Source organism: Chiloscyllium plagiosum, chromosome 8 (genome assembly GCF_004010195.1).
Source record: "Chiloscyllium plagiosum isolate BGI_BamShark_2017 chromosome 8, ASM401019v2, whole genome shotgun sequence".
Classification (NCBI taxonomy): domain Eukaryota; kingdom Metazoa; phylum Chordata; class Chondrichthyes; order Orectolobiformes; family Hemiscylliidae; genus Chiloscyllium; species Chiloscyllium plagiosum.
Window position 1 is genome coordinate 89,204,913 of NC_057717.1, and position 12,867 is coordinate 89,217,779.

General features: G+C 45.3%; 1 protein-coding gene across 1 annotated transcript; it reads left to right on the plus strand.

Moving 5' to 3' along the window:
- The first annotated feature begins 3,325 nt into the window (after nucleotides 1–3,325).
- On the plus strand, nucleotides 3,326–8,149 carry ndufb7 (NADH:ubiquinone oxidoreductase subunit B7). Its single transcript, XM_043694705.1, has 2 exons — nucleotides 3,326–3,561; nucleotides 7,912–8,149. The coding sequence occupies exons 1-2, from the start codon at nucleotides 3,341–3,343 to the stop codon at nucleotides 7,994–7,996; spliced, it is 306 nt and encodes a 101-aa protein (XP_043550640.1). The 5' UTR covers nucleotides 3,326–3,340; the 3' UTR covers nucleotides 7,997–8,149.
- The last annotated feature ends 4,718 nt before the right edge of the window (nucleotides 8,150–12,867 follow it).

The window sequence follows — 12,867 nt, forward strand, 5'->3', positions numbered from 1 at the left end:
CTGCTAAGTCTCTGAACAAGGATTGCAACAGAGCATCCTGTTGAGGAGTGGATAGCTCTGATAGCAAGCTTTAAATTTCTGGCTGTGAGATCCAACAGGAGCTGTCACTCTCATCCTATATTAATAGAGAATGCAGCCTTTCTGTTATCACCACAGCCAAATGCCTACCCAACGGAACTGAGGAGCTGTCTGTCCATTTACTGATGTGGAGGTGTTGGTGTTGGACTGGAGTGCACAAAGTCAAAAATCTCACAACCATGGGTTATAGTCCATTTGAAACGACAAGCTTTTGGAGCCTCCGTTCCTTCCTCAGGCGCTCTTTCATTAGAGAGAGGCAGCTACTCGTGACTTAGATTTAGATTAGATTAGATTACTTAGATTACTTACAGTGTGGAAACAGGCCCTTCGGCCCAACAAGTCCACACCGACCCGCCGAAGCGTAACCCACCCAGACCGCTACATTTACCCCTTTACCTAACACTACAGGCAATTTATCATGGCCAATTCACCTGACTTGCATATCTTTGGACTGTGGGAGGAAACCGGAGCCCCCGGAAGAAACCCACGCACTACTCGTGACTTCAACTTGAAGGTCATCGTTCGTCAGGTTGAGAAAGCAGGATCTTTGTGTCCAGAAATGGAATTAAACAACCCTGAGATATGCACGGCCCTCTGGGACCTTCCTCCCCTCCCCTTCCTTCTGACCCCATCCCCTCCCCCAGCCCCACCTCCTGTCATGTATTCACCATCCCTCCTGACCTTCCATTCTCTGATGCTGAATGTTCTATACTCAGCAAAGGTCACAGTTTTATCCCTCTGAGTCCTCACCTTAATGAATTTTGGGTATGACATGATATTGAACTCTTCCATCGTCTTCACCTCTGTGCCTGTTGCTTTTGGATAAGAATCCTCTTCCTGTTCCACAGACCCCTTCGCCCACCTCCAAAACTCTTCCTTCCCTCGAGCCTTCCATCTTTACTCACTCTATTCATTGAGAACAGTCAACATGACATTGAACGCCTCAATTTCCCTGTCCTCACCCTTACCCATACCAGCCTACCTCCCTGTGAACTGACTCCATGCTCTCAGCTCCAACCCTAACTTTGTAATTACGCCTGCTGACAAGAGTGATGCTGTTGGTGCCTGGCAAACTGATGTCCACATTGCAGAGGCTGAGCGCCAGCTCTCAGATGCCTCTTCCTATCTCCTTCTGGACTATGATACCACAATGGAATATCAGGCCTTTGTGCCCACTACAGTGACAAACCTCGTCTCACCTGGTGATCTCCCTCATGTCCCACTCCCTCCAAGCTGATAGTTGTCCAACCCCACGCAGCTCGCTTCTATCTCCTTCCCAAAATTCACAAACATGACTGCGCAGGCCAATGTTCCTGCTCGTGCCCCACAGAACCCGTCTCTTCCTGTGATGCTTTACGTCAGTTTCAGAATTTCCAGTTCAGGGACTCGAGCTGTCTCCTCTTTACCATGGACATGCAATTTGTTTACACGTCCATCCCCCATCAGGCTGGTCTCAGGGCTCTCTGCTTCATCCTGGAAAAAAGGCCATCAGCCCCTCTCTTCCCTCCCAAACAGCAGCAGGTTCCCCTTGTCCGCACATACCATCACACCAGCATTCAAATCCAGAGGATCATTAGCTGCCATTTTCGCCACCTTCAGTGGGATGGCATGACTGGGCACATATTCCCTTCTCCTTCCCTGTCAGCTTTCCACAACGACTGTTCCCTCTGGGACGTTCTGGTCCAGTCTTCCTTCACTCCCAACACTACCCGCACGGCCCCATGGCACCTTCCCTGCAGAAGGTGTAACACCTGCCTGTTTACTTCCTCCCTCTTCAGTATCCAACAGCCCCAAACAAGCCTTCAGGTGAAGCAGCTGCAATTCACTCAATCTTGACTACTACATTTCCTGCTCACAATGTGGTCTCCTCTACATTGGGGAAACAAAGTGTAGCCTGGCTGACTGCTTTGCAGCAACCTGCATTCTGTCGTTTAAAAAAAGACTCTTGAGCTCCTTGTCACCTGCCACTTCAACACCCCACCCTGTTCCCTGGCCAACACCTCTGTCTCTGACTTGCTGCAGTGCTCCGGTGAAGCTCAGTGCAAGCTGGAAGAACAACACCTCATTTTCCACTTGGGAACTCTACAGCCTTCTGGACTCTGAGTTTAACAATTTGAGGAATTGAAGTACCTTACTCCAATCCCCACACACCAGGCCTTGTTATCACATGGTCTGCTATTACACACAACACATTGTTAGCCACTAATTGTCCCTGTTTGCAGCTATTCATCCTCCCCGGCTGATTGTTATCAACTCCTTTATTTGTCCAACTGTCCTTCTCTCTCTTTGGACTCTATCTCCATCTCTTGATTACTCTTTACCCCCTCCCCCACCCTATCTTCTGCATATAAACCAAACTGCCATCAGTTCTGAAGAAAGGTCACTTGGACCCTAAATGTTAACTCAGGGGGGGCTTCTCTCCACGGGTGCTGTCAGACCTGCTGAGAAAGCTGTGCCTGGCAGCTTGGTGCTTACTAATCTACTGAACTGTCAGGTCAAACAAGTGATACACTTGAGAATAAAGGCAAAATGCTATGGATGCTGGAGATCAGAAATGAAAACAGAAAGCGCTAGTGAACCTCAGCAGGTCTGGCAGTATCCATGGAGAGTGAAGCAGAGTTGAGGTTGACATGAATTCAAAGAATCATGGACTTGATGTTAACTCTGTTTCTCTCTTTACAGATGCTGCCAGGTCTGCTGAGTCTCTCTAGCAAATAAACTCTGACTGCCTTGAGCTTTACTGAGGGTTTTTTGATGGGTGTAGTAGGTACTGACTCCATTTCCTGCCTGGGACAAAGATTGCATCCAGTAGAAATTAAATGAAGCAAGCATCTACCACCCCAAACAATGCTCCATAAAACCTAAACATAACGAAGAAGATAATGGCCTTCAACGTTTACACTCTGTCATAAGCCACCACAATCAAACCAGTTTTCCATTAGCACTCCGGAGCTGTCTGCTCTGAGAGACACTGGATTCGCTCAATGTTCTGAAAGAACGGTCTGACCAGGTTCAACACCCCCGCACACACGTTCTGGCTCGGGGCCCCCTTCCACAGAGCCTGGCTGACCACGTTTTGTAAACAGACCCATATGGTGCTGTTTTGAAATGATATTAACACAGAGTATATAGCATATAAATTAGACACTTTTCATCACATTGTGATTTTGTTTTGATGACGTTTCTTTGCAGCACCCTGGGAAGCCTTATTCTGTGAAGGACTCAGTATTGAGGCAAGTTGTAAATGAGTTGAATTGAGTGAATGAGCCCGGGATTTAACCAAGTGACCATGTGCCTTTCTCTGTTCCTCTCAGAAATGATTGCCACACAGCAGGAGATGAATGATGCCCAGTTGCCCCTCAGTCAGCGAGATTACTGTGCTCATTACCTCATCAAGTATCTGAAGTGTAAGCGGGACATGTGGCCCAACTTCCTGGAGTGTAAACACGAGCGTCACGACTGGGATTACTGCGAGCACGAGGAGTAAGAACTTGCTTTCTTTTCACTTGGTATGCTGGCAGTCTGTTGGGTGATGGCGCAGTTTAAACCCCCCCCGCCCCCGCCCCTGAATCAGCGCATTGGTTGGTGGTAGTGGTTTTGGGGCTGAGCTGGAAGTGGCTTTCTGGTGACACATTAGCAGAGGCCAGCTGACAGCCTTGCACCTGGACCCTGGTGAGAATTGTCCTGTGAGGGAAAAATTATTAGGAAAGGTTATTAGGTGCAGGATTTATAACGAAAACAGTGGAAGTAGTCGCTAAACACAAAGATCAAATAGGAGGCAGCATGCTCAGTTGGAAACCCTGAGATGCTCCCCACTTTCTGTCACCTCCTGACCACAATGGTACCAGGCAGTACAGAGCTGTACTGTCTCCTGTACACTGCCCTGCACACATTGTTTTAAACTGTTAATATTCTTGAATATTGATGAGAAGACGCATATATTTGTCGGAGCTTGCACTTATCAAGATATTTGTAAAAAAAAAAATACCATTGTAAAGGAGAGCAATCTTAAGACCATAAAACTTAGGGGCAGAAGTAGGCCATTCTGCCCATCGAGTCTGCTTCCCCACTCAATTAGATCGTTGCTAATTCGATAACTCCATTGTCCTGCCTTTTCCCATAACCCTTGATTCCCTTTCTGGTTAAGAATCTGTCTATATCAGCCCTGAATATACTTAATAACCCAGTATTGAGAGCCCACGATGGTAAAGAATTCCACAGATTTACTCCCTTCCGAGAGAAGAAATTCCTCCTCATCTCTGTCTTAAATCGGTGACCCTTTAGCTTATGTTCTTTGGTCCTAGACTTCTCACAAGGGGAACCAACCTTTACACATTAACCTAAGAATCTTGTATGTTTCAATAAGTTCACCTCTCATTCATCTAAACTGCAAGTTGTACAGCCCTGACCTAGCCATAAGACCATCTCTTCATACCCAGGAAGTGAACCTTCTTTGGACTGCCTCCAATGCCAGTAGGCATTCCTTAGATAACGGAACCAAAACTATCTACAGCATTCCAAAAATGGTCTCCCATATTTTTGGACTCCATTCCCTTTGAAGTAAAGGCTAAAATTCCATCTGTCTACCCTGTTACCTGCTGAATTTGGATGTTAGCTTTTTGTAATTTATGCTTGAAGCTTCCCAAGTCCCTCAGTGCTATAGCTTTCTGGAGTCTTTCTCCATTTAAATAATGTTCAGCTCCTCTATTCTTCCTGCCAAAGTGCATAACTTCACCTTTTCCACTTTATATTCCATCTGCCAAGTTTTTGCCCACTCCCTTCATCTATATCCCTCTGTATACTCTTTGTGTCATCCTCACCTCTTGCTTTCCAACATATTTTTGTGTCATCTTCAAACCTGGCTAAAGTATATTCACTTTCCTCATCCAAGTCATTAATATATATTGGAAATAATTGTGAATCCAGCACTGATTTCTGTGACACACCATTGGTTACAAGTTGCCAGCCTGAACATAGCCCCTTTATTCCCAACTCTCTGACTTTTTTAGTTAGCCAATCCTCTCTCCATGCTAATAAACCACTTCAAACACAATGAGCTCTTACCTTGTTTATTAGCTGAACGTGTAGCACCTTATCACCTGCCTTATATTCACTGCTTCCCCTTTACAATCCTGCTTGTCATCTCCTCAAAGAATTCGAATAAATATGTCAGGCATGATTTCCCCTTCCTGACTCTGCTTGCTAATATTCTCTGTTCCTAAATGCACTGTTATTACATCCATCGCATCTATTCCCAACCATTTCCCAGTGCCAGACATTGAGCTAATTGATCTATGGTTACCTTTTTTTTGATCTACTTCCCTTATTGAATAGTGTTGGCAGTTTTCCAGTCCTCCGGCACTTCTCCAGAACCATGGATTATTAAGATTATTGCCAAATCGCCCACTATCTCTGCAGTTACTTCCTCTAATATCCTAGTCTGCATCCCATTAGTCCAGGGGACCTATTGGTCTTTAGCCCCATTAGTTTCTTTAGTGATGGTTATTGTATATATTTCCTGTCCCCCACTTTGACCCTTGAATATTTAGTAATTTTTGAGGTGCTATTTATGCCTTCTGCTGTGAAGACTAATGCAAAGTATTTGACTCCTGGCTCCCCCATTCTTGTTTCCCCAGCCTCATTCTTGAAGGGGCCTTTGCCTTTTTGTCTTCCTGTTTATATATTTAAAGAAGTTCTTGTTGTCCATCTTCATATTCCTTGTAAGTTTACCTGCGGAATTCATTTTCTCCCTCTATTATTTTTTGGTCATCTGTTGGTTTTTATAACTTTGCCAATCTTCTGATATACCACTAATCATTGCCACATTATATGCTTTTTTCTTTCAATTTAATTCTACCCTTAACTTCCCCGGTTAACCTGGGTGGGCTTATCCCCTTCCTAGGATCCTCCTTTCTCGCTAGGATCTATGTTTGTTGTGAGCTTTGAACTATTTTCTTAACATCCGCCATTTTCTTCAACCACCTTTTCTCTGAAGTTCCTTTCCCAGCCAGCTCTGCCCTCATTCCTTTCTAATTACCCTCAATTAAGTTTAGCACAGGACGTTTAGCCAACTTCCTTCCTCTCAAACAGAATGTAAAATTTTACAATGTTATGGCCAGTCCTTTCTCAGGACCTTTTACTCTGAGAGCTAGGAGATTATGTACGGAGGCTGAGATTCCCCAGTTGCTGCTGCTCTCCTTCGCCGTTATGGGTTCGAGGCGGCAGCACGGCAATACGGCAGCAAAGGGGAGCTGTGGTCATCAGGGCAAGAGCGATGAAGGAACAGTGATCAGGAAATCACTGCCAAGGAGGGTGAGCCCCTCTTTGTGAGCTCCTCGTGTCTTCCCTCCAGCTCCCTCCTTCCTAAGCCCCTCCTCATCCTCAGCGTGGAAACAAGAGCAATGTCAACAGCACATGCACAGCTGTGGAGGTGAACTGTGCTGGTGCTGATATGACTGCACACAGAACAGTATCATCAGTGTTAAGTTCTTTTTCCTGAGATCCTTACAAACTTGATGCAACTGCAATACACAAACTTCTGTGAACAACAACAAATTTTATTAAGCAAATACAGTGCAAACTTTGGAGACGTTCTTAACACTCTTCGCCATGCTTGTGAAGCGTGTCGAGAGGTCTCTCTGAACAAAGGAAACATTCGTTCCTTTATACAAAATCTTTACATCATAGTCAGTAATGCCCACAAGACAACCCCCAGCTACTCCATCACAGTCACATGCCACTCAAGACACAATGCAGTGACCACATCATCTCCAGAAACGATGTAATGGTCAAATCTGTTGTGAATCTTAACTACAGGAAGTAGTCAGAATTCCAATTGTAATGTTCTTATTGATTTCGGAATGGGAGATGATGACACTGTAAATTCACTTCTGAATAGCTAGGAAATGGCCATGTAAATAGCTCTGAATGATGGGAGATGATAATGTACATCTACATTTGAGAGAGAGACATTCCACTCTAGCCTCAGGACATCCAGTTTCCTGGAGGTCAGCAGTGCAAATTAACTCTTTAATATCACAATCAGTGCCTGCAGTCACTTCCTGGCATGCTGACATCAGTTGCATGTGTGGGGATACTTCTATGGCCTGGAGATGCACGGGGCCATTTTGTGGTATGAGTCATTGCCCCATTTCTTCATCAATACTCATATTCTGTGAGACCAAACAACTACTTTCAATCTTCCTCCTGTCAGCAGATAGTGGTCTCTGAGTCCCCGATAATTGATGTGTGCTCAGATATGCTTGTGCTTTAAGTCTGTCCCAGTTGCTCTTCATAACTGAAACTCTCCAGCTGAGGCAACATCCTGGTAAATCTGCCTCTGCATCCTCTACAGTGCTATCCCATCTGTCCTATAGTGTGGATTCCAGAACTGCGCACTATTTTAGGTATGTCTCCCAATGTTTTTTTTACAGGATACTTCTCCAGATGTTTAGGATTATCATTGTTGCACATTTTGAACCAGTTATCTGGCTTAGAGAATGGTCACCTGAACACAATAACCATGTAAAGGCCACGCTCCCAGTGCAATGACAAGGGAGTGCTCAACTGTTAGAAGCTTCATTTTTTTGCATGGGATGTTAAATTGAGGCTGTCTACTCTGATGATGGACACAAAGGATCCCAAGTTTGTAAAGGAGGAGGGGAGTCCTCCCTGTTGTACTGTATCTAATTATTTCCGAAAGCAATGACTACTGGTTTATCAGATCTGAGAGTGTGTACACTATGTTGCTGTTTGTTTTGGAGTAAGCACCAAATGCTATCTAAGCAACACCTGGAGTGCGCAGGTCGCTAACCTCACCTCCTCTCTCTGTAGTTATGTGATGCGTATGAAGGAGTACGAGAGGGAACGACGCCTGCTGATGAGGAAGAAGAAGTTGAACGAGAGGCAGGCAGCATGACCAGCTTTTCTGAAGCTGCTGGGTAACTAGGTGTGTGTCTCCATCTGAGAACAACACCCTGGGCTGGCCTCGTTGTCCTGTGGGTGATTTTTTTGTTTTGTATATAATTCTAATACCTCCTAACATCAATAAAAGGTCCAGTTATAAACCCAACCAGCTGCTTTTGAATCCTGCTTTACTCTCTTCCCCAAGGATCTCCTGTACCTGCGACACCATTTCCTGATTTCAGTTGAGTGTGCGCATGTAGAGGGAATGTGGTCCCCTTCTTCATGAAAGGCATTTCACCGAATCTATCCTGGTCTCACCATGATGTTCCCAGAGAGAGAAACATGACAAGGTGACTCTCCCCATCTCCCTCCTCAATCCGGTGTAATCTGAGGATGTTCTCCTGACTCTGGAACTGTTGTCCTACCCTATATCTTTGTAATATAGCTGTGCTCTGAAAGATGGGGCTCCAGTATCAAGATTGGCAGTGTGAATTTAACTCATCCCGGCTTGAAGTAGAACAGAATACGAGCGTTAAATCCTCATCCCTGACACGGACTGGAACCTGTAATGCTGAAAGCACTTAATACTAACCGTTAGACTAACAGGCAAGCCTCACCGTACTCCTTTCACTTCAAAAGTACTCATTTCACGTCCTGCTGCTTGAACGTTAATTTGTAAACCTGAAATTATTCTCTGGTGCATCTTATGCATAAGATAAAGATGCATAGCATTAGGGTAAAGTATTGTCATGGATAGGGGATTGATAAACTGACAGGAAGCAAAGAGTGGGGATAGATGAGAGCTATTCTGGCTGGCAATCAGTGACTAGTGATGTGCCTCAGGGACCGCAATTATTTACAATTTATATTGGTGATTTGGAGTTGGGGACCATGTGTCAAAGTTTGCAGAAGACACTAAGATGAGTGGCAGAGCAAAGTGTGCAGAGGACTGAGAGACTTTGCAGAGGGATATAGATACATTGAGTGAGTGGGCAAAAGTCTGGCAGATGGAATACAATGTTAATAAATGTGAAGTTGTCCATTTTGGTAGGAGTAACAGTTAAGGATTATTACTTGAATGGTAAAACGTTTTGCAGCATCCTGCTATGCAGAGTGACCAGTGTGGCCTTGTGCATGAATCACAGAAGGATGGTCTGCAGGTACAGCAGCTAATTAGAAAAACAAATGGAATTTTGTCCTTCATTGTGAAAGGGATTGAGTTTAAAAACAGAGAGATCGTGTTGCATCTGTACAGGGTGCTGGTGGGGTCACACCTGAAGTACTGTGTGCAGTTTTAGTCTCCTTGAGAAAGGATGTTCAGGCACTGGAGGGGATGCAGAGGAGGCTCACTAACAGTGTTGAGGTGATTGGATTATGAGGAGAGGCTGGGTAGACTAAGATTATATTTATTGGAATTCAGAAGAATGAGAGGGTTCTTGTCAAAACATAAAACTATGAAGGGAATAGATTAGAGGCAGAGAGGATGTTTCCACTGGCAGGTGAAGCGAGGACAAGAGGACAGGGCCTCAAGATTATAGAGAGCAGATTTAGGACTGAATTGAGAAGAAAATTCCTCACCCAAAAGGTTGTTAACCTATGGAATTCCTTGCCCAGTGAAGTAGTTGACACTACTTCAAAAATGTTTTTAACGCTAAGGTAGATACTTTTTTGAACAATAAAGCAGTTAAGGGATATGGTGAGCGGGTGGGTAAGTGGATAAAAACAAGGACTGCAGATGCTGTAAACCAGATCTAGATTAGAGTGGTGCTGAAAAAGCACAGCAGGTCAGAGAGATAAATGAGAGGAGGGTGAGGGTGCCACCAATCAACCCCACTGCCCTGTGGCCCAACATTTCAACTCTTTCTTCCCCCCAACTCTGCCAAGGACATGCAGGTTCTGGGCCTCCTCCACCACCACTCCCTCACCACCCGATGCCTGGAAGAAGAACGCCTCATCTTCTGCGTTGGAACACTTCAATGTGAATTTCACCAGTTTCCTCATTTCCCCTTCCCCTACCTCACCCCAGCTCCAACCTTCCAGCTCAACACCGCCCTCATGACCTGTCCTACCTGCCTATCTTCCTTTCCACCTATCTACTCCACCCTCCTCTCTGACCTATCACCTCCATCCCCACCCCCATTCAACTATTGTACTCCATGCTACTTTCTCCCCACCCCCCTCTCATTTATCTCTCCACTCTGCAGGCACCCTGCCTCGATTCCTGATGAAAGGGTTTTGCCCGAAATGTCGATTTTCCTGCTCCTCGGATGCTGCCTGACCTGCTGTGCTTTTCCAGCACCATTCTAATCTAGGGTGGGTAAGTGGAGCTGAGTCCACAAAAAGATCAGCCACAATCTTATTGAATGGCGGAGCAGGCTCGAAGGGCCAGATGGCCTACTCCTGCTCTGAAGTCTTATGTTTATGTTCTGAGTTCCTAAATGAGAGTCTCCCATTTTGTTGGTTGCTGGATATAGGTTATGCAGAGTACAGTCTGCTGACGCATTCACTTCACTGTCAGAAGAGAGTGGCACGGTGGCTCAGTGGTTAGCACTGCTGCCTCACAGCACCAGGATCCTGGGTTTGATTCCCACCTGTCTGTGTGGAATTTGCACGTTCTTCCTGTGCCTGCGTGGGTTTCCTCTGGGTGCTCCAGTTTTCTCCCACAATCCAAAGATGTGCAGGTTAGGTAAATTGGCCATACAAAATTGCCCAGTGTTAGTTGTGTTAGTCAGAGGTAAATATAGGGTAGGGGAATGGGTTTAGGTGGGTCTCTCTTCGGAGGGGCGGTGTGAACTTGTTGGGCTGAAGGGCCTGTTTCCACACTGTCGAGAATCTAATCTAATCTAAAAAGAGACTGGGTTGTAAATTGTGACACTTCCAGTGCAGTACTGAGGGAGTGTGACAGTCAGAGCTTCAATTTTTCCCATTCCTTGGACTATGGTACTGGATGTAGGTTTGCTCGCTGAGCTGGATGGTTCATTTCCAGATGTTTCGTTACCCTACTAGGTAACATCTTCAGTGTGCCTGAGGCAAAGCAATGCCAAAGATTCCTGCTTTCTATTTGTGTTTGGATTTCTTTGGGTTGGTGATGCTATTTCCTATAGTGAAGTCACTTCCTGCCCCTTTTCTCAGGGGGTGGTAGATGCGGTCTAACATGATGTGTTGATAGGTAGCGAAATGTCTGGAAATGAACCTTCCAGCTCAGCGAGTAAACCTACACCCAAAACCTCAACCTGAGCTACAAATCTCCTCAAAACTCGCTAGGACTATGGTACTACTTGGAATCACTAACTCATATTATCGGCTTGTAGCATTCATGCTTTTTTTTTAAAGATTAGATTAGATTAGATTAGATTAGATTAGATTACTTACAGTGTGGAAACAGGCCCTTCGGCCCAACAAGTCCACACCGACCCGCCGAAGCGTAACCCACCCATACCCCATCATTTACCCCTTTTACCTAACACTACGGGCAATTTAGCATGGCCAATTCACCTGACTTGCACATCTTTGGACTGTGGGAGGAAACCGGAGCCCCCGGAGGAAACCCACGCAGACACGGGGAGAACGTGCAAACTCCACACAGTCAGTCGCCTGAGTCGGGAATTGAACCCGGATCTCTGGCGCTGCGAGGCAGAAGTGCTAACCATTGTGCCACCGTGCAGCCCACTGTGGGATGCTGTGGGATCTTGTTTCAGAAGGTTATCTGAAAATGCTGAAACCAAGTTGTGGTACTTATTGAGTTGTTTGCCTCTATGAATCTTTCCTTTGGGCCCATTGCAAAAAGCATTCAACCATAGCTGTCAAGAGATACAGACCAACGTTGTCCCTGCTGCTGCTACTGCTGCCACCTGACTGTACTTCTATATTTTGCACTTAGTACACATGACAATAATTCAAAGTCTAATTTGACATGGTGCTCAAGCAGCTAAGTACAGAAATATAATGAAATGTGTACAATATAACCACACATGCTGTGTGACTGAATAACACTACCCAATCTTACAATTTGCCTCTCCCTGAGCTATAGAGCTTTCACTCCAATCCTAGGTGAACAGAAGGTAGAATGCATTGTTAAATTAGTAGTGATGGTCAAGAATGTTCATGGCAACACTAGCATGAACCATTGGGCCACATGCTTTTAATCAGACTCTGGCATTCTGTACCTAATAATTGCTGTCAGAAGCTGTTATCCACCTGATCCCTGTTCTGCCAGGATAGTTATTACTATTCCTGCCTTTTTCATAGAATCCCTACAGTATAGAGACAGGCCATTAGGCCCAACAAGTCCATACTGACCCTCTGAAGAGTAAACCCACCCAGACCCGTTCCATTTTGTTACCCTTGACTCATGTATCTAACCTACACATCCCTGCATACTATGGGCAATTTAGTATGGCTAATGCAGCTGACCTGCACATCTTTGGACTGTTGGAGGAAACCAGAGCACCCGGAGGAAACCTATGCAGACACAGGAGAAGTTCAAACTCCACACAGACAGACGTTTGGGGCTGGAATCGATCCTGGGTCCCTGGCGCTATGAGGCACTGGTGGTAATCTTTGTGCGTGAATTTTTTTAACTATGAAGGGACGTTTTGTTTTAACGCTATGGGATAGAAATTAGATTCATTTAGTATACATTGTGCACAGTTAGTGGCACACACACACACACTTTGGTCCAACTAGTCCAAGCCCAATTCATGTACTTATCAATATATCTTTTAAGCGTTGTAACTGTACATGCATCCACCCCCTTGGAAGTTCATTGCACATACAAAGTGCTCTCTGCCCCTCGTGTCCTTTCTAAACTCTCTCACCTTAAACCTATGCCATGAAGGGCTTGATGGGAATGACATAGGTTACTTCTCCTAGCTGCAGAATATT

What these genes read in the sequence shown, in the direction of transcription:
- ndufb7 (XM_043694705.1), top strand. Translation starts at nt 3,341, where the DNA reads ATGAGCCCGGGATTTAACCAAGTGACCATGTGCCTTTCTCTGTTCCTC. An exon ending in GATTACTGCGAGCACGAGGA is followed by an intron (nt 3,562 to 7,911) that starts GTAAGAACTTGC and finishes CTCTCTCTGTAG; the next exon opens with TTATGTGATGCGTATGAAGG.